We start from the raw sequence: 20167 nt of genomic DNA, 5'->3' as shown, positions 1-20167 counted from the left end.
TCCCTCCCTCTCTGCCCCTCCCCTGATGATCTGTCTCTGTCTCTCAAAAATAAATAACTGTTAAAATTAAAAAAAAAAAAGATACTTGTGGTTTTCTTCATAGCAGGAGCGCAGCTATTTGCCTGCTGAGTGTTTATGAAGCTCCAGGAGCTATACCGGGAGGCGGCCGCGCAGGGATCCCCAAACACCCACCTTCACCCAAAGGAGCAAGGGACCATGGGAAAGAGATGACTGTGGTTCTGATGCACCGGGGCTCAGACTGAGAACCCAGGGGGAGTAGGGGTGCTCAGACCCAGCCAAGAGGCTCCTTGGCTCCGCGCAGGCTAGAAATCAAGGGCGTGCCAGAGAGAGCGAAAGCAGAGTTCAGTGAACAGTGTGAGTGACAGAAGTGTAACAGATGGGAGTGTCTGGGAGACGCAGAAACGGATGGGGAGTGAGTCTCATTGTCGCTTGGGCTGAGGGTTTATACTGGAAAGGAGTCTAGGGTACGTGTTCCTTTGGAAATCCAGGGTAGGGTCCAATCAAAGACGAGTCGAGTGATGGGGGAATACCAGGTGCTGTTTTATAAATCGCTGAAGGGAGTCAGCGTCGGCCGAGGTTTGTTCGAAGCGGATGTCCTGGAAGGTGCTTGCGATCTGACGCCTCTTAGGTGTTCTCAGGTGTCCGAGGCCTAGGACCAAACTCAGAGAATGACTAACTTGTTTGCTTCCCCCTAGAAGTGGGAACATTGCTTCTCTGGCTTCTACAGATGCAAAGTATAGAACAGGAATGAAGGGGGCATAACAGAAAGACAGCAGAGAGAGAGCCTTGCTATTTTTTTTATGTTTATCGTTGAGAAAGAGCACTAGCAGGGGAGTGGCAGAGAGAGAGGGAGACAGAGGATCCGAGGCAGGCTCTGTGCTGAGAGCGGAGCCCAACGTGGGGCTCGAACTCACAGCCGTGGGGTCATGACCTGAGCCGAACTCAGAGGCTTAACCAACTGAGCCAGCCAGGTGCCCCATTTCTTTTTTGCTTTCTAGATGTTTCCTTAATGGTTTGTCCCCTCAGCCATTGTCCCCAGGGCTTGGAGAAGCCATCGGAATATGCAAGTGGAGACCCTAGACCCCGCTTCATCTTTAACATCATGGGAAAGGGCTACACATCACGGGCTGAGCCCCTGTGCTCCCCTCTGCCATCTGGACAGCGCTCGGGGACGGTGACCTCCCGGGACACCCACGTTGCAAGACCTCTGATTCAACAGCATCACCCCTCAGTTCTCCAGAGATTTGACTTTTCCCCACCCCATACTACACAAGTGAATTTGAGGAAAGCTTATTTAAAAACCGGTCATGGCTCAGTCAGTTAAGTGTCCAGTTAAGCATCAAACTTCAGCTCAGGTCATGATCTCATAACTTGTGGGTTCAAGCCCTGTGTCGGGCTCTGTGCTGACAGCTTGGAGTCTGGAGCCTGCTTTGGATTCTGTGTCTCCCTTGCTCTCAGTCCCTTCCCCACTCGTGCTCTGTCTCTCTCTGTCTGTCTCTCTATCTCTCCTCAAAAATAAACATTAGTGGAGCATCTGGGGGACTCAGTTGGTTGAGCATCTGACTTCGGCTCAGGTCATGATCTCACAGTTTGTGAGTTCGAGCCTCACATTGGGCTCTGTGCTGACAGCTCAGAGCCTGGAGCCTGCTTCGGATTCTGTGTCTCCCCCTCTCTGACCCTCCTCTGCTCGTGCTGTCTCTCTCTGTCTCTCAAAAATAAAAACATGAAAAATATTTAAGACGTGAGCCTTTCCAAAATGGAGTCCGGTAGATTCCCTGCCTTAGTTGTTTTATGTTATGTGCATCACCTGTAACCAGCGCCACTGTCTGAGCGGCTTTCTGGCAGACCCTGACCGTGAGGTGCACCCTGAGGATGAGCAGGGAGCTGGGCGGCAGGTCCCCGGATGTCTGTGATGGGAGGTGGTGCACACATATCTGTTCAGCTGGTGTGTGTCGGTCCATTCCCTGAGTGCTTATATGCACCAGGCAAGGGGCTAGGCACTGAGGATGTCACACCCTCCTAGGGCTTACAGTCTAGTTGGGGGGAGACAGATAATACGCAGTAAACAAGTACACTGATAAGGCAGTACCTTCAGATATTGGTAAGTGCTACGAAGAAAAAAAAAAAGATAGGACGCCACAATCACCTTGGAAAACAGCTGCAATCTCTTAAAAAAGTAAATGTGATCCACCATGGGATCTGGTCATTCTGCCCCTATATGTTTACCCAAACAGGTGCTCAGTAACTCTCCCCTGACTGAATGAATCTGTTCTGAAGTCTCTCTCTGTACTCAAAGTACTGACAAGACAAAGATAAAACTTGGCTGAGGTACACAGGATTGGTGAGGCACGTGACAAATCTAAACTTGAATTCCAAATCTGTGCTCACTAAAGCGATGACCCCAAAGCCTTGTGGGATATGATGGGGGGGGGGCGGCATTTGTCCTTCCATAGTCGGGATTGGGTCATGGCAGAAACTCTGACTCCTTTGAAAATAGTCACTTTGCTTTGTTCCTGTGAACTACGCCCCCCCCCAACCCCAGCCAGCTGCGGCTACTGCCCCTTCCCCCACGCCTCTGGCCCCAGCTGGTGGGGAAGAATGCAGTGTCACAGTGTGAGCCTCAAGGGCATTCCACAGACCCAGCCATCCGAAGTCTGTCTTTCCCCTGCTTGCCCTGCTCCATCCTTTGCATCCGAGCCTGGGCCGTATTCCCTGCCCCAGATGGAGGCAGGGGAAATGAGGGGCTGAACGTCAGGGTCCCAGAGCCAGACCTCCTTGGTCCCCAGGCCAGTGTCATACCCACCAGTGATTTGGATAATCTAACTTCTTTTAACCTCAATCATCTTACTGTAAAGACGGCTGAGGACAGCACCTACCCCATGGGGTCATTGTGATCACTTTTCACAGTGTCTGCCACGAAATAAGGACTTCATAAATGTCAGCTTTAATCCTAGGAGTTGTTTTTTATTCTCTCTTTCTAATGTGATTGCAGTTCTTTATACCCCTACAGGCTTGGATGAAACCCCTCTAGGATCTGAGGTAGATGGGGACTTTTTCTTAGGGAAAAAAATGGATAAATTATAGTATAGTGTTATATTATCCACCATTATTGAGGAATTACTCTCTTCTAGGTATCTGATAGCAATAATTAACGATAACTAATACTTAATGACAATAGTAGCGCCTCCTGATTTAGTGCTTACCATCTGCCAGGCACTATTCTAAATGCTTTTTGTGTATTTATCACTAACAGCCCTTTGAGGAAGTTGCCATTAATATCTTCCTCTTACACATGAAAAATAAAAAAGCACAGAGAGGCAAAGCAACTTGCCCAAGGCCGAACAGTAAGTGGCAAAGCCTGGATTCAAACACCTGTTCTGCTGGGTGCTAAATCCCGAAAAATCAAACTGTAGCCCTTTGCCAGCTCTCAGTCACCGTGGCAGGTTTGTGAGTCTCTCCTTCCTGGGCTGGAGGACTGTGTCTCCAAACAGGGTATTAAATAAGGCCAGTGGGCCCTGAAGCCTGAAATCTCCCTGTATTCCAGAAAGAGTATGTATCTTTTTTTTTTTTTAATGTTTTTTGTTTGGAAAGTGCATGTGCGTGTGTGCCCTGAGCAGGGGAGGGGCAGAGAGAGGAGGAGAGAGAATTCCAAGCAGGGCAGAGTCCCACTTGGGGCTTGATCCCACACGGTGAGATTATGACCTGAGCCAGAAACAACAGTCCGACGATGCTTCACCAACGGAGCCACCCAGGTGCCCCTGAGGATGTGTCTTGCTGTGATCTCATGACCCTCCCACGCCCCGCCCCCCACCCCCAATCCCAGGTAGTTTTGCAGCCTCCCCCCCGAGGTTTGTCCCTCCTGGAAACAAGAACAAGCACTCAGACGCACCCCGAGGGAACCCTTACCCCAACTGACTCTAATGGAAGCTGGTGCTCTCCAAGTGAACATTTTCTCCGGTTATAGGTGAAGGACGGGGTGGGGAGGGAGATGGAGGGAGGGGGAATGAATGTTCCTGTCTGGGGTGGGGAGAGGGCAGTCAAAAGTCTAAGGGGGTGCCACGAAAGACGGCCCTTTCCTTCCTCAATTCTTTCCATTTACAGTTGAGGGGCAGACAGTGTTTAGATAAAATCTTTTTCTTCTCCAGTCTTCTTCCTTCTGGAGATAGGTGTCTTGTAGGTTTTCTGCTGTCCAGCCAGATATTCTTTTTTTAATTTTTTAATTTATTTTTGAGAGACACAGACAGCGCGAGCAGGGGAGACTCAGAGAGAGTGGGAGACACAGAATCCGAAGCAGGCTCCAGGCTCTGAGCTAGCTGTCAGCACAGAGCCAGACGTGGGGCTCGAACCCACGAACCGTGAGATCATGACCTGAGCCGAAGCCGGACGCTTAACCAACTGAGCCCCCCAGGCGCCCCCCAGATAGGTATTCCTAAAGGTTTTGGTATACTGACTCAAGTGGGCCCCAACGAGGGTGGTAATAACCTTCTGCATCCGTAAACAAGAGCCCATAGGTACTGCTCACTTACTGAGTGGTAGGCACGCCTCTGGGCACTTTACCTTGACAAAGACATGATCCTCGATCAGATTTTAGTTGTTCCTGTGAACTACCCCCCACCCCCCACCTCTGAGCCCTCTTCTAGACTAGGCCTGGCCTTCTGTATCCGGCCTGTCTTTGCCGGGACTGCAGACCCAGGTTGGTAAGAATCCCACAGTCAGTGAGACTGTCCACACCCCTGATATCTGATCCCCCTCCGCATCTGATCAGGTTCCCCGTCCCCCACCTTTGGTGTCCTGGCCTGCCTTTAACAAGAATCCTGTTGGGTCAGTTTAGCAAGAATCTCCCTACTCTTGATGTCCCTTCTAGGTATTCTCTGTCCACTGACGCCTCCCATTGTGCCGGTCCTTGCTGTCCCGGGAGGGAAGCTTCTCCACGTTTCCCCATTGAGATACCCTGATGGCAACAGTCTTCCTTAGGCTTCATAAAGTGTCCGAATAATTGTTTCATTATCAACATGGACGAGTCCATTAAACCTCATGAGGTGGGTATTGTCAATGTCTCCACTTTGACACTGGGAAACAGGGAGGAAACACGGTGCCCTCAGAGACGAGACACCGGCTCTTGGCACCAGGACGTTCCCCCAAATTGTTTGGCCGCAGGTCGTCCCCTCGATCCAGGCGATCCAAGCGAGATCTGACGCCCCCTGCGAAGCAAATCCCAGCATTCTCCAACCGCCGGCGGGAACTGCCTCGGAGGCAGCCTGAACTGGAAACCTGGAGGAGGGCGGGAGCCGCCCGACGCCGTCTCCTGGCAACCGGGAGTGGATCACGTGGCCGCCTCACGTGGCCCGTAGCACAGCTGGAGGTGGAGTGGCCGAAGCGGGCGGGGCGGGGCGAGGCAAGTTTGCTTCGGGAGTTCGGAGCCCAGGAGCCCCCGCGGCCGCGGCGCCGGTGCCCTCCGCCTATGTCGGGATGGAGCTGCCTACTGTGAACTTGAAGGTGGCGACGGGCGGGGCGCGGGTGCGGACGGGGCGGGTCCTTCAGAGTGTGTTGGGCGTTTGCTTTTTTTTCCCCCCCAAAAAAGGCTTTTAGAGGTGAGGGGGATCAAGAGCTTGGGGCCAGAGGGGTAGCAGGGACTAGGAGTCTGTGGACCCGAGCCGGGAAGGGGATGCGCAGACCGGAAAAGGAAAGGGATCCAGGAAGGGCCTGCAGGGAAGACCGCGAAGGGGCTGGAGGCGGCAGGGGCGGGAAGGGGCCTCCCCTTCCCCCTTCCGGAGTCGGCGCCTCCAGCCGCGAGCGCCGGGCGCCGGAGGATCGGTTCGGCCTCGGAGCCCAGACTCCCCCCGGAGAGGGCGGGAGGCGCGGGCTGGGGGCGGCTCCGAGAGCCCGAGGGGGTTTGTGTGTCTGCGGCTGGACGCCTGCCTTTTGCCAGAGGGAGGGGGGTAGACCTTTCACCTGCACGCCGAGCACCGCCCTGCCCCTTTGTTGGCTTAATCGGGTTAAAAAAAATCCGAAATTCCAGACAAGTGCTTTTTCCGCAGTTGATCAACCCAGCGTCCTTATTTCGTAAGAAATAGGAACTCCAATAGAAGTTACTTAAATGCAGAAAACCCCAACCGGGTACTCTTAGGAGAACGCCGAGAGCCTTTCTGGGGTGGCTTCATTTCCTGCGGCCGCTCGAGATGCCAGCGGCTTCTTCGTTTTCGCCCCGCCCACCGCCGGCGGGCCCTGCTTCGGCGCTGAGTTTGCGACAGAGGGGCCGGGACCTTTAGCTTTGGGCAGGAAGGTGTGAGCCTTGGGCCAGACCTGCCATTTTGGGTCTGGGTGCCCTCCTCCTTGAGGCCATCTATACCCACGAATGGCCTTTGACTCACCAGTGACAAAGCACTTAGCACGCGTGGTGTCCCCACAAGACAACACATAATCCGTGTGTGGGTTGTTAGGGACTGTGTTAGGACTTCACGTAGGCTGATTTTCCTTAATCCCATTTCCCTCCCTGAAACTTTCAGCCAAAGAGGCTCGCAGAGGGCAGCTGGGGTTTATTGGTGTCAGTATTCCCTGTGTGCCCGGCAGTGTGACTCAGTGTCGGCTGCCTTCTCTCTGATGAGAGATTTGCCTGAAATAATTACTACGAGGGAACCGGTGACGGACAGAGCTGCAGGAACCAAGATAGCGGGGAACCCTGCTTCTTCCTGGAGCGGCTGTGGTTGTTTACTTGGTCACAGCCACCTTCTGAGAAAGCCGATATTGTCACCCTTTTACAGATGGGCAAACTGCGGCTGAGGTCAGATAAGTGACAAACCGAGGTCCCACGGGGATCTAGTGGTGGAGTTAGGCATTGAACCAACTGGGGTCAGACTTCAAAGCCATGTTCTTATCCCTGGCCGCCAGTTAGGGCTGACTTCTGCCTTGCTGGTTTCCATCTGCCGGGAAGGCTGAGACTCTTTGGGGTTTCTTTTGTTTCTGAGCAACTTTAGGTGCCTGACAGGCCACATGCACCCGCAGGTATGTCCTGGCATTCGGTGCCCCGGAGTGAAATGGCTGGTCCTTCCCTTGTCTTGGGAACCAGACCCCATGTTTCCAAAGGTCTCTGATGCTACCAATGAGAGATAAGTAAGTTCTCGGAGGCTCCAAGGGGCTAGGGTTTGTCAGGTAACATACAGGACATCCAGTTGAATTTGCATTTCAGTTCAACAATGAGTGACTTTTTTTTAATGTTTTTTTATTTATTTTTGAGAGATAGAGAAAGACAGTGCGAGCAGGGGAGGGTCAGAAAGAGAGGGAGACACAGACTCTGAAGCAGGCACCAGGCTCTGAGCTGTCAGCACAGAGCCCTATGTGGGGCTCGAACCCACCAGCCATGAGATCATGACCTGAGCTGAGGTCAGACGCTTAACCGACTGAGCCACCCAGGCGCCCCAACAATGAGTGACTTTTGAGCATGAGTATCAGTCAGTGTTTGGGGCGTGCTAACACAGTTTATTAACTGACTTCAGAATTAACTGGGTGTTCTTGTTAAATCTGCCACCCTATGGAGAGCGCTGTTGACTTCTTGCCTGGTGACACCTAAGTGGGATGTTCTGAGATCAGGAACCCAGGGGAGCTGGGAAAATGCACCCCGGTGGCCCTGCACTCCCTCATTTCATCCATTTCTTGGCAACTGGTTGGATGCCTACTTGTGCCCAGCCCAGCCAGAGTGGTCAGTGGTGACAGGTGAAAGAAACAGCTGTCCCAGGCCCTTTAAACCAAGGGCAGTCCCTAACCAAGCCCCATCCTCAAGGCAAGCCCTGAGCTGCAGAAATGACATCGTGACAAGCTTAGAGTGGACTTGGGTTCCTGAGGGCTGGGAGAAAAGACCTTTCAGAGAAGTCTCCAGGGAGTAGCAGCGTTGGGGTTAAAACTGAGGAAGCCGACCCTGATGCTAGTAATGGCGATGGCGGGTCCTGAGGGCTGACTGTCTTGTAGGCACTGTGTTGGGTGTCCTGTGTTGTGTCATGTACATCGCTACCTCTCTGTGCCACTAGATCCACGTGATAATGCTATGGCCCAGGCATTAGTGTCCCTACTTTACAGATGAGCAAACAGCAGATCCGAGAGACCAGGTGACTTGCCCGAGATCACACAGCTTCTGCCTGGTGGAGCCAGGATCAAATCCACATACTTGGCTTCATTGCCTGGGCGGTTAGCCACTGTCTGACTCTGCGTCCCCGCTATGGTCTTCTGACCCAGGACCCTCAGCCTCAGCTGCTCTGGGGGAGCCTATTGCCTCACATAACAGGCTGCTGAATGTTTACACAGGACTCATAGAACTATGTTGACCTAGGAGTCTCCCCCACCCCCCACCCCATTCGCCCACGGGCCCTCTAGCGGCAAACAAAGGATCTAAGCCATGGTCCACATAACCCCTTCCTTTCCCCTTAGCCTTCCCTTCTGCTTAAACCTCATTCCCATACACCCGTCCCTTGCTCCTCCAGATCCCGACAGGGTAGCATAGCCTTTGCTACTTATTAGCTGTGTGACTTTGAGCAGGTTTCCTAACCTCTCTGAGTATGTTTCCTCACTGTAAAAAGAAGATAAAAACAAACCCTCTTCTGGGGTGATAAGAGGAGGTTCCAGGCGTCCAGAAGTTGGTGGCGCGTTACATTTTTAGTAGCAGAAAACCTCAGACCGGACAGGCCAATTCGGAGAGTTGCATCTGAGTTCTCTTGTTTATAAGTGTTACAGTTTGGGCCAATGACCTAATCTCTCACTGCCTCAGTTTCTTCGTAAGTAAAAGAGCATTAAATACACTTCCCCATCCGGTTGCAAGGATGACACAGGCCAAGGGTTCAGGGCGGTGTAGGCACATGGCAGGCAGGTGCTCATCAGTGACAGGAATTGTGTTATTGACGCTGTTACAAGATGCCTGTTCATGGGGATAGTGACGCATGACTATGGATACTGCCTCTCTGTAGTCCAGGCACCCCGCCGGGACATATGGGCACATAGGTATTGCCTCCATTTCACAGAGAAGGACCCTGGGGCACAGACACAAAGGGACCTGGCCCCTGGATCAGAACCCAGGTCTCCAATCCAACATCCTCTGGCCCTGGCTGCCGTGGCCCATTGGCCCTCCCCTCCCCAGGCCTCTGACACATTGGGTGCTATCTGGGGAAGAGCCAGGCAGCCCCCCTGTGCCGAGCACTGTATGAAAAGTCCAGGAGCTCAGTCTCTCTCTCTCCTCTCCAGCCGAGAAAGGCTGCCCAGGCACATTCTCAAAGCCCAGCCCCCCGCCCCCAGTCTCAGGAAGTACCTGAGTGCCCCTTGGTTACCAGAAACCTCCCCCAACAGCTGGAGGGGGTGAGTCACTGTTCCCTCCGGTGTGGAAGGGCAGGGCCCACTTGGCTCAGTTTCTGGTTGGAGCTCTCCTGAGCTCTCGGCTGTGTGTGCCTAGGGTGTGCCCCCTCTTTACAAAGATGGGAAACTGAGGCTTCGTCTTGTGTGGGTTCCTTTTCCCAGGGGCTTAAGAGACATGATCAAAAGGTGCTACAATTCTTAAATATTTATAAAACAAAAGTGATATCACACAATGGGGATGCAGTACGTCTTTAAGGATCCTCAGTATTTCCAGGTTGCACTCTCTTCTTCCCCAAACAGATGGCACTGTTTTGGACGGTAGGCAGGCGCTCTCTGCCTATTACAGGTCTTTCCGGTTCCAGGAAAAATCCGTATCTCACAGGCGACACAGAGCGATTTCCCCACTGGTTTGCGTATCACCTGGCACCCTGGGGGTCTGTTTCTCATCTCGCCTTAATCCGGCACAGCTCTGCAGGGCCAGGAAGCACCTGTGGGTTCAAGACCTGTTGTGTGTGTGGTCTTGGAAATTAATAAGACGGTTTCTGGAATAGAAGCCAAGGGTGTGGGAGGCTCAGGGGTTGATTTCCAGGAGGAAGGTGGTGATGTGAGCTGCCTCCCCTGTGCTCTCAGTGTCTTCTCTTAGCGTAAAAGCCGGACACCAGGATCCTGGCGGCTGGTCACGTGCTGTGGCCTTTGAGGCGGGACTTCTCCCCTCTTGCGGGTAGGGTTTCCTGCTAAGAGATACCGGGTAGTGGTGGTTGGCTCTTGTGATAAAGATGAGAATTCTTTCCCACACCTCCCAGGCCCAGCCCTGCCTCCCCCCGCCCCCCTTGCTTCCAGTCCGTCCTCCGCTCTCCTGTCCAACTGCATTGGCTTCTTTTCAGTTTCCAGAATGTTCCATGCTCCCTTGTGTCACGGAACCATTGCAGGTGCTCCCTTCTGCTCAAAGGTTCTTCTTTGATCTCTGCCCCTAGTTAATCCCCTGCTTAAGAGTCGCTCCCTCAGAGAAGCCTCCTAACCACCCCACGGCCCTCACCCCACCTCTTATAGAATGAGGCTCCTTTTCCTTTGCTATCACCCGCCTTCAGGAAGAGGGTCTCACTGGAGGTGATGATCTGATCAGCAAGTGTCCCCCACCACATATGAGTTCGGGGGCGGGGGGTGGGTAGCACAGATCCACAGCTGCTCTGTTCACCGTTGGGTGCTCAGGGTGGGTGCCTAGCAAGTGCCAGGGATGCTGGGTTCAAGGATAAATGTCTGAGAAACTTAGCGCTATTAGACCGCATCCTTAAGCCTCCGGGGAAAAAACCTGTGGTGGTGGCGCCCCGGTGGCTCCGTCGGTTAAGCGACTGACTCTTGGTTTCGGCTCAGATCATGACCTCATGGTTCGTGAGATCCCCCATTTTCTCCTGTTCCCCTACATTATGCCCTGCATCGGGCTCTGCACTGACAGCACAGACCCTGCTTGGGATTCCCTCTCTCTCTCTGCCCCTCCCCCTCTCAAAATAAATAAACAAAACAAAACAAAACAAAAAAAAGGAACCGGCACCTGGGTGGCTCAGGCCGTTAAGAGTCCGACTTGGGCTCAGGTCGTGATCTCACAGCCTATGAGTTCGAGCCCCACGTGCCCGCTGTGCTGACAGCTCAGAGCCTGGAGCCTGCTTTGGATTCTGTGTCTCCCTCTCTCTCTGCCCCTCCTGTGCTCACGCTCCAACTCTGTCTTTCAAAAATATACATTACCAAAAAAAAAAAAAAGAAGAAGAAAGAAACCCATGTTAGACTAAGACTTCTCTGCCTCAGTTTCCCCATCTTGGTAATGGGAGGAGCACACCCGCCCAGGCCCAGTGAGGCGTGGCAGTCCCAACGACACAGGGAGCCACAGTTTTCTCAACTATAAATGACACCTCCGTGGATTGTAAGGATCAAGTGCATTCACATACAGAAAGTACTTAGTATGGGGTCCAACACTTAGGAAGTGCTCAGTAGTAAACAAAGGTAGCCAACTGCAAAGGTTCCTTTTTTTTTAAATTTATTTAAGTAATATCTACACCCAGTGTGGGGCTTGAACTCACAACCCTGAGAGTTCAGATGCTAGAACTCACAACCCCAAGAATCAGATGTTCTTCCAACTGAGCCAGCCAGGCGCCCCACAAAGATTCCTTCTAGGACCAGTCTTCCATAGGGTCCGGACTTGGCTTTCTCAGAGTCCTGGGACCGCCATGAAGCCAGGAGCATCTGTCTCTAAAGAGAGTTAGTCTCTGAGTCTGTGAGCTGCTTTGGGGCCATGGCGCCTGAGCTTTTTAGGTTCACTTGCGCTGGGCACTAGGAATGAAAGCGCAACATGCCAGCCGTCTGCTCTGGATTTCACCTCCCTCGTGCGCAGAAAACGTCCATGCTTGTCCGAGGTTCAAACGCGTCCTCTGCGCTGAAAGCCCGGCCCCCGCTACAAAGTTGGCGCACTGGAGGCAGACTTGCAGCTGAACTCACGTTTTACCACTTGCCGTCTATGGAATCCAGATCAACTTACTTTTCCTCGGAGCCTAGTTTTTCCTGTCTGTAAAATGGGAATGATCTTTTTTGTTTAAGATATTATTTTTTTGAGGAATCTCTACACCCAACAAGGGACTTGAACTCATGACTGTGAGATCAAGAGTCATTTGCTCCCCCAACTGAGCCAGTCAGGGACCCCAAAATGGGAATGAGCTTAGTGTCTGTTCCAGATGCTGTTGTGAGGCCCCAAAAAGGTTGTGGAAGGCTTTTGGCACAGAGTACGTGCACAGTAAATGGTAACTCTTCTCGAAGGGCTTCTCCCTCCCCAGCCAGGGTTCTTTCCTGCAGGTGCCCCCCCCCATTCTGCCCCTTCTCCAGTCCAGTAGCCAGGTGGTTCACTACACACCCTTGCTCTGCCTGCCCTTGCTGTCCCCACCCCATGCTCTTGGCATCTCCTCTCCCGGCTTGACCCCTGCCAATCCCTTGAGTGACTCCAGGGTCCCCCACCCACCACTGGGACCCCATTGAAGCTCCTGACTTGGGGCTCCTGTCCCCCCACCCCCAGGCCGTGTGTTCAGCGCCACTCCCTCCTCCCCCTCCTGCCTCCACATTCCTGTTGTCACATACACCTTTCTCTCCTCCCCTTTGCCCAGCGGGTCCCTGCTCACCCCTTAGCACCCCTCAAGCTAGCGCCTTCTTCCTTTGGAATCTCCAGCTTACTGCCGCCCTGCCCTCCCCAAAGCGTCTGCTCCCTCCTCCTCCCCTCTGCTTTCCAAGCAGGGCCCTTTTGGTTACCAGGAGTAGAGACCAGTTCCATTAAAGGGGGCTATGATTTTAAGGACCTATGGGGTGATAAGAGGGGTGGACTCGTGCAGAAATCTAGAAAAAAAGCCAGAGGGATTTTTTTTCTTATAGCAAATTGCTGCCTTGCAGAGCTTCTCTCCATGCACTTAGGATGAAATCCCTGTTCCTTGCTGAGGCCCTCAAGGCCTATGTCCCCACCCCACCCCCATCTCCCCTTGCCCTTCCCCTCCTGCCCCCTGGGAGTAGGGTGGAGAGACAGACAGCCCCCCTGGCCCCGCCTACCCTCTTCCTTCTTCACCCCTGGCTCACTCACCTCACTGTTGCTGGTGTTTTTTATCCACAGATATTTGTGAAGCCCTCTTAGGTGCCAGATGGGCTTCTCGTGATTTCTGGCTGCAAAAGCAATCCCCCCACGCCCCCACCCCCACCATATGGTGGTCACATTCATAGATCTTTTCTTTCCCTCTCCCCTGTTTTGTGCTGCAGACGATCCTCCTGGTTCACTGGCTGCTGACGACCTGGTGAGTGACTCCACAGGTGTCCTGGCTCTGGGTCCCCATGTCTCCCGGGATCTGGCTGCACATATCACCAGGGTCTTGTCCACATGTCTCCTGGCCAGTTCCAAAACCAAATAGCACCTCAGTCCAGAACGTCCTCGGCCAGCTCCCCGTGTCCCAAGAATGTGTGAGGGGCAGGCAGTTTCCAGAGGAAACTCAGATCCCCTGAGTCATTTTCTCGTCTGCAAAATGACAGTATTACTGACTCCCCTTCTTCCCTGGTAAGATCACTGGAAGGTGAAAGCAGGGCTTTAGAAACGATAATAAGCACTAACATTCATTGAGGGTGTCTGGGGGCCAGCCGCTGGGCTGAGTGCCGCCTGTGGGTTAGCTCAGTGGCTCAGCAAGCAGGTGGATGTTCTATGAGCTGAGACACAGGGTGGTCACTTGCTTAGAGATGGCCCCTTCTGTCACACTCCTGCCCAGGGATGGCAGACTCAGGATTTAGGTGGAACTTGGCAGGTCCTGGCTTAGCCATCGGCCAGCTGGGTTACCTTAGGCAAGTGGCCCACCTCTTGGGGCCTTGCTTTCCATCTGTAAAATGGGTACATGACGACACATCCCTCAGGAGCTGGGAGGGGGCGGGACGCCTGGCTAGTGCTCATCCCACAATCCCTGGGGCCACAAAGGGAGGCTCGGAGATGGCAGGTTGATTTTTTGGATACAATAGACGGTTGAGCTGCTGGGGAGATTTCTCTGCCAAACCAGGACTGGAAACGGTTGAGCGTCTGTGTGGATTTTGCAGACTTCAAGGTATATTGCCCATGTAAATGGTGGTGAATAGTGCAAACAATGAAAGTCATAGTTAATGACCTCGGAAGGCAAGGTCAAAACACAGCTTTTCTCAGTCACACTCGCCAAGATTCCGAGTTGGTGGGTCTGGGCTGGGGCCCCAGCACTAGCCTCTTAAAACCCAAAAAGTCAGGTGATCTATTCAAAGACTGTCAAGCCTGAACACCCTCTATACTTAGTGCGTGTTTTCTGAATGGTACACCTCAGTGTCATATGTTTATGAGGCGCCCCGCTGCATGCTGGGGCGGCCGAGGGCCAGTGAATCCGGAGGGTAAGAGCACAGCCTCTGGGGCCAGGCTGTCTGAGTTCAAATCCCGGCTCCACCACTTAGAAGCTGTGTGGCCTTTGGCACGTAACCTGATCTCTCTGTGCCTCACTTCCATCATCTTTAAAATGAGGAAGATAATTTGTGCTTCCTTTCTAGAATTGTGAACATGGATGCACATAAGTGAGTTCATTTAAAGCATCCACCACTGGGATGCCAGTCACTAGCAGGGACTCTGTGCTAATCGATAGTTTTATGGGGTTGACAGATAGGTAAACACATTCATTGGTAGTTGGTAGCAAAAGCCCAGAACGTAAGATAGGGCGGGCATTGTGTTAGTAAGTGACAAGGTGGTATTTAAAATTAGGTGGTCAGGGAGAGGTCTCAGAGGTAACATGTGGGCTGAGACTAAAGTAACACAACAGGGCCAAGTTCAGGGTAGAGGACACAGCACAGCCTGGGCCGTAAGGGAGTCTGTCATGGGCCAGATCCTTAGGCCATGGGAAGAGTCTGTGTTTTACTGGGAGTGGGACGAGAAACTGCTGGAGAATTCTTAGCAGAAGAGCGACATCGTCGCCCCTGGAAGGGCAGGAATGGAAGTTAGAGAGCAGTGGGCAGAGGCCACGGAGATAAATCCCAGCAGGAGATGGTGGTGTTTGGGAGCTGCTGGAGGAATGTGGCTGGATTCAGGATTGTGGCCAGATTCGGGATCCCTTCGGGACGTAAATCCACAGGGATCTGCTTGTGCACAGCTGGGGAGGCACCCTGAGGCCCAGGAGCGGGAACGGGCGGTCACCTCATGTGACTCCGGTGCCTTTTCTCACAGGGGCTGCATAGCGTTCGGGGGCCCCTATCCCTGGGCCAACTTCACCATCCTGGCCTTGGGCGTGTGGGCCGTTGCTCAGCGGGACTCCATCGACGCCATCAGTCTGGTGAGGTGGGGGTGGGGAGGGGTGGGGGGGTGGGGAGGAGAGGACTGGCTTCAGGGTGTGTGGCCCCCACGGTCTCTGCCTCACTCATCCCAATCTTTTCTTTTCCTTAGGCCCCCATTTTCCATTTTCTTTACTTATTAAAAAAATTTTTTTTAATGTTTATTTTTGAGAGAGAGAGAGACACACAGAATGTGAATGGGGGAGGGGCAGAGAGCGAGGGAGACACAGAATCTGAAGACAGGCTCCAGGCTCTAGGTTCTGAGCTGTCAGCATGGAGCCCAACTCGGGGCTCAAACTCACAGACCGTGAGATCATGACCTGAGCCCAAGTCAGACACTTCACCTACTGAGCTCCCCCAAGCCCCCCCCCCGCGATTTTCTGAAGCCTTGTGAATAAGCCCGCCCAGGTTACTAGCCCACATGCATCTTCACTAGCCTGGCCTGCTTGCTCGGCCTGCCTGGCTCAGGGAGACCCGAGTCTGCTCGCTGGCTTCCTGGAGAGAGGCACGGGTGGGGTCCCCCCAAGTGCCCCAGACTGGCCGCTGCCCGACGCACTAGAGCATGTGCCCCGTAACCCACCTCTAGGCTCGGTAGGGAGGGCTGTGTCTGGGACACCCATGCAGAGGGAGCCCCTCTATTTCCTGAGGTCACAGTGGACACGGCCCTGCTGAACTCTGTCACGGGGGAGCCCGATACCCACTATACCCCGAGGGGCGGTGAGCGCTCCAGCACCTGCCTGTCAGGATGACCGAGAAAGGATTCCCCTGGTGCTGGAGACGGATTGGGTGAACTCATTCTGTCTCGGAGGTCTGGAGCCAACCCTTGTGCCCCATCATGGCCTCGAGGGTGACAGGTGGGGGGTGGGGCTCTGGTGGAGCCACAGGCTAGGTGCAGACCGGGTCCCCATGTCCCCGTGCCCAGTGCTGCAGTCCTTGGTCGGACATCTCACCCACAGGGGCCTGCCTGCTTGTTGACGTGTTTCCCAGCAAAGCCTAAGGACACAGGAGGGCCCAGACAGAGCTCTGGGCTGGTGTAGTGCATGTGCGGGCCGTGAGAGCATGATAGGGTGTCAGTGTGGTCATAAGCCCTGGTGACCCATGGTCACCACGGCCCTGCGCCTGGTCTGTCTCGCAGTTTCTGGGTGGGCTGGCGGCCACCATCTTCCTGGACATCGTCCACATCAGCATCTTCTACCAGCGGACCGGCTTCTCGGACACGGAGCGCTTCGGGGCCGGCATGGCCATCCTCAGCCTGCTGTTCAAGCCCTTGTCCTGCTGCTTCGTCTACCAGATGTACCGACAGCGCGGGGGTGAGCGCCTGCTCCATATTGGTGAGGCCACCGCCTGCGGCCAGCTCCCCTGCCGTCCTCTCCCCAGCCCAGGTGCTGGCAGGGCCATCCCTGTGTCCCCGAACCTGCCTAGCCTGACCCACAGCCCCTCCCCCAGTGAGCCAACCTTGCCCTGGGGGCAGGGCTCGAGGTGCAGGGAGGGGTGTGGTGTGGACACCGACCCCCAGGCTAGAAGGTTCTGCTGCAGGAGCCCAGTGCTCCCATCCTGGCGTGCTGGGAGCTTTCCCCAGTGGCAGGCTGCGGGCAGAGTGGGGGGCAGCAACCAGACCCCCCTCTTAGCTTGAGCACAGATGCAGCTGGGTGCGCCCCAGTTCCGAGGCAGCTCCGGGCGGGTGGCAGCACCCAGCCCCACCCCTAGAGCCTCCCCTCCCTCCATGTGGGGTATGGACGGCCAAGGGAGAAGGCGCTGAGGGCATGGGCCATGGGAGCCTCGGCCGAGCCATGGGTGCTCTCCCTGCTGGCATCCCTGTCACCCCCGCCTGGCCCACCACCGCCCCTCTAACACCGTCTTTGAGCTGTACCTCTTCTCACGGTGGCCAGGCCATTTTCCTCTTCTCTCTGACCTCTCATCTCCTTTCTCTCTCTCTCAGACAAGTGCAGAGAGGGTGGGGGGTGGTCTTGCACAGTTCCCTCTCAAGAAGAGAGGCCCAGAGGGGCCCCTGACCTGCCCAGGAGTGGCCTGTCCCTGCGCAAGAGTGGCCTGTGGCCTCCCCCTGGCTGACCTCAGCACTACCCTGGACTTGGATGGGGGGGAGCCAGTAACATTCCTCTCATTAGACAGAAGAGGGAGCTGGTGCGCCCGCAGCCCTTGGGACTTGCTTGGGACCAGGGGACAAATGTGCAAGGCAGGGAGTGAGGGCATGGGCACCTAGAGCCCTCTCACCTACCTGGCACCTTCAGCCCAGCACTCTGGGCTCTTCGGCTGTGCCAGCTCTGGGCCTTCTGGATACAGTAACACGGTGTCCGCTCTGCCTCGGAGAGGAGCCTGTGGCCCAGGGCTGGGCACCCTCTGCTCAGGTGGCTAAGCGCACACTGCTCGGGGAAGGGCCCAGCGCGGTGGCCCAGAGCACTGGCTTTGGGCTCGCACTGCCTCGGCTTGACTCTCAGTGTCCCCCCGCTTCAAGCTCCCTGCTCGCAGGCAGGTCACTTCATCTCTTTGACCCTGTTTCCCCATCTGTAAAGTGGGGGCAACAAAATGCCTGCTCTGTACGGTTACGGGAGGCTTGGCTGCCCATGTGCTGAAAGCTGGGGGGGACGGTGCTGCCACCTTCACCCCTCCTGGTGGCGGTGTGTGGGTCTTGGTGTGGACTCAGTAGAATGTCTTGAGCCCTCACCCTTCATTTTTTCTCCCCCACCCCCATGTCCTCCGCCCCTAGGTTTCCTTGGACCGTCACAGGAGCGCAGTGACTACCAGACGATTGACTCACCAGAGGCGCCCACAGACCCTTTTGGAGGCTCAGAGAACAGGGTTCACGGCCCACAAGGATACTGAAGCCGGGCCCGGGGCCAGCGTAACAGACCGCGGAGGTGGCTCAGGCTGTATGGCCTTCCTTGTGCCTTGGATGGTGTTCTAGAGACATTTCTGACCGCCCCCCTCTTGGACTGTGTTCTCCTGTTCCTCATCTCAGGGGTTGCCTGGATCAGGCGTCCTGAGTGGCCAGGGGCCCCACGCATACCTGTCCCAGACTCCCTGAGGCCTCCTCTCCCTGCAGGATAGCTCACTGGCCCAAGGCTGGGTGCCTGGTCTCTTTCCTCACCCGCTCGCGCAGCCCCAGGCTTAGCCACGGTTTGTTGATCCCACCCGGCAGAAGCTGAGAGAGCTATAGGTCGTGCTCAGCCCTCAGCCCTGGGAGCGGTGCAGTGTGAGAGTGAGGTCCCCGTGCTGCTCACTGCCTGTAACTCAGTGCTTGGGGACCTTGGGGCCGGAGGTAGGAGGCGTGGGCAGCACCCGAGACCCTCCCCAGCCTCCAGCTGCCCTTCCCAGAGCGGTGGCATTAAAGGTTAGGGAACCTGTAGCTGGGTGTGTCTTGAGCCACATTTAATCTCCCAGCCGGGCTGGGTCCCAGACCTGTTGTTCCTGAGAAGAGGTCTCCTTTGAATCCCCAGGGCACCTGGGCTTAGCTGCGCGTTCTGTTGTGGCAGGAGGGAGCCTGGGCTCGTGACCAGCTGGGCCTGCCCGCACCCAGCTTTGGCCCAGCCAAGGCCTGGCCAGAGGAGGGCCCTCTTTGGTGGGGCCGACGGGCATCTGTGTCTCTGAATCAGGTGACTCGGGTGTCAGTTTGAATCTCTCTCTGCCACTTCCTGGCTACGTGCCTTTGAGCAACTTAAGGTCTCTGACCTCAGTGTCTTCTGGGAAAGGGCTGATGGCTGCCCAGACGGGATGCTACACAGAGGGCAGTGCCTGGCCCTTGGAAAGCTCCCAGGGTGACAGCAGCGTTGGGTCCTTGAGCCTGTGATGACGTCGTTGGGTCATTAGGCAAAGGGTGACATCTTCTTGGCAAACCCCATCTCTGGGTGCCAGGGCTGATCAGGACCAAGACATGTTCAGAAGCCCCAAGCACCCCCTGGCCAGGGTCCGACTCCACTCCGAGCGGACTGAGTGTTGCTCTCTGGGCCTCACGTGCCTGGGCTTCCCCAGGCCACCCTGACTTGTTCCCGGCACCAAGAGATCAAGGCCTAGTGCACAACCCCACCATCCTCCTCTGTCCATCTGTCCAAAGGGGCAGCAAGGGCCTGGGGCTGAAGCCTGGTGCCTGCTCGCAGGGAACAGACGTTAGGAGTCCGCTGTCAGGAGGCAAGAGCCCCAAAGGGAACCTCTGGGAATGAACTTGTGCTCTGGACCGAGGGATGGTGAGCGGCTGCAGCCGTAGGAAAACTGGGAATAGCTTCACTGGCAGAAGGGGACGGATAGATAATCCAGGGTACATTCGTTCTGTGGATACGGTTCAGCAGTTCAAACGAATAAACATTTCTTTGTTTCTTTTTAAGTTTATGTATTTTATGAGCGTGAGAGTGCAGGCGGGGGAGGGGCAGCGAGAGTGAGTGAGTCCCAGGCCGGCTCCTTGCCGTCAGTGCAGACAGAGCCCATCGTGGATCTCAGTCTCAAACTGCAAGATCATGATGCTGCTTTGGATTCTGTGTCTCCCTCTTTCAGCCCCTCCCCTGCTCACCATCTGTCTCTCTCTCTCTCTCTCAAAAATAAATATTTTTAAATTGTTAAAAAAAAAAAAAAGTCGGGCACTCTGAGCCACCCAGGTGCCCCAGACCTGTTTCTATGGACACTGGTCCCCCCGTTGTGAGCAAAACAGATTGCAGAATGGTGGTGTGATGGGAGAGTGTTAACATGCATTTAAAAACCTCCAAGGAATACCGTATGTCATTCATGAGGGTGCATGTGGTGAAATATGAAAGAGTGGACTAGAAGGAAACTCCCCTCAAGTTCATGGTTGAGGTGGCCTTGGGTTGGGGAGGGGTGTGGCCTTCGAGGAATGGGACTAGAACCTGAGTTCCAATTCTGTTTCTCCCAGTTCCTGGCCCACGGCCCGCTTGCACTGGGCATGCTCCTGTGTGTATGTTGCAAATATGTCAGATTTCCAAAGGGAATGAAAGCGGGGGGGGGGGGGGGG

General features: G+C 54.8%; 1 protein-coding gene, 1 long non-coding RNA gene and 1 other non-coding gene across 4 annotated transcripts; 1 reads left to right on the top strand and 2 right to left on the bottom strand.

Annotated features, from left to right (window-relative positions):
- Window positions 1-540: 540 nt before the first annotated feature.
- LOC115298430 lies at window positions 541-6003 on the bottom strand. Its single transcript, XR_003911740.1, has 2 exons — window positions 4803-6003; window positions 541-670 (listed from the first exon to the last, which is right to left on the bottom strand). It is a non-coding gene; the product is annotated as an uncharacterized LOC115298430 (long non-coding RNA).
- Window positions 1018-1221, bottom strand: LOC115300557. The gene has a single exon (XR_003912722.1). It is a non-coding gene; the product is annotated as a small nucleolar RNA SNORA73 family (small nucleolar RNA).
- AGTRAP (angiotensin II receptor associated protein) lies at window positions 5391-19528 on the top strand. 2 transcript variants are annotated; one of them, XM_029947205.1, is made up of 5 exons: window positions 5391-5517; window positions 13135-13169; window positions 15089-15194; window positions 16328-16502; window positions 17918-19528. In XM_029947205.1, exons 1-5 carry the CDS (start codon window positions 5491-5493, stop codon window positions 18031-18033), a joined length of 459 nt encoding a protein of 152 aa, XP_029803065.1. In that variant the 5' UTR covers window positions 5391-5490; the 3' UTR covers window positions 18034-19528. The 2 variants fall into 2 exon arrangements, with proteins under 2 accessions (XP_029803065.1, XP_029803064.1); XM_029947204.1 differs by having other exon boundaries at window positions 16328-16523.
- Window positions 19529-20167: the final 639 nt, after the last annotated feature.

The sequence above is a fragment of the Suricata suricatta genome, chromosome 8 (genome assembly GCF_006229205.1).
Source record: "Suricata suricatta isolate VVHF042 chromosome 8, meerkat_22Aug2017_6uvM2_HiC, whole genome shotgun sequence".
Lineage (NCBI taxonomy): Eukaryota > Metazoa > Chordata > Mammalia > Carnivora > Herpestidae > Suricata > Suricata suricatta.
This window is presented reverse-complemented; position numbering and strand designations above follow the sequence as displayed.

Excerpts from the sequence above, each read along its gene's own strand:
- AGTRAP (XM_029947204.1), top strand. The coding sequence starts at position 5,491 with ATGGAGCTGCCTACTGTGAACTTGAAG. Across the intron at positions 13,170-15,088 it reads CACTGGCTGCTGACGACCTG|GGGCTGCATAGCGTTCGGGG; the intron begins GTGAGTGACTCC and ends CTTTTCTCACAG. Across the intron at positions 15,195-16,327 it reads CCATCGACGCCATCAGTCTG|TTTCTGGGTGGGCTGGCGGC; the intron begins GTGAGGTGGGGG and ends TCTGTCTCGCAG.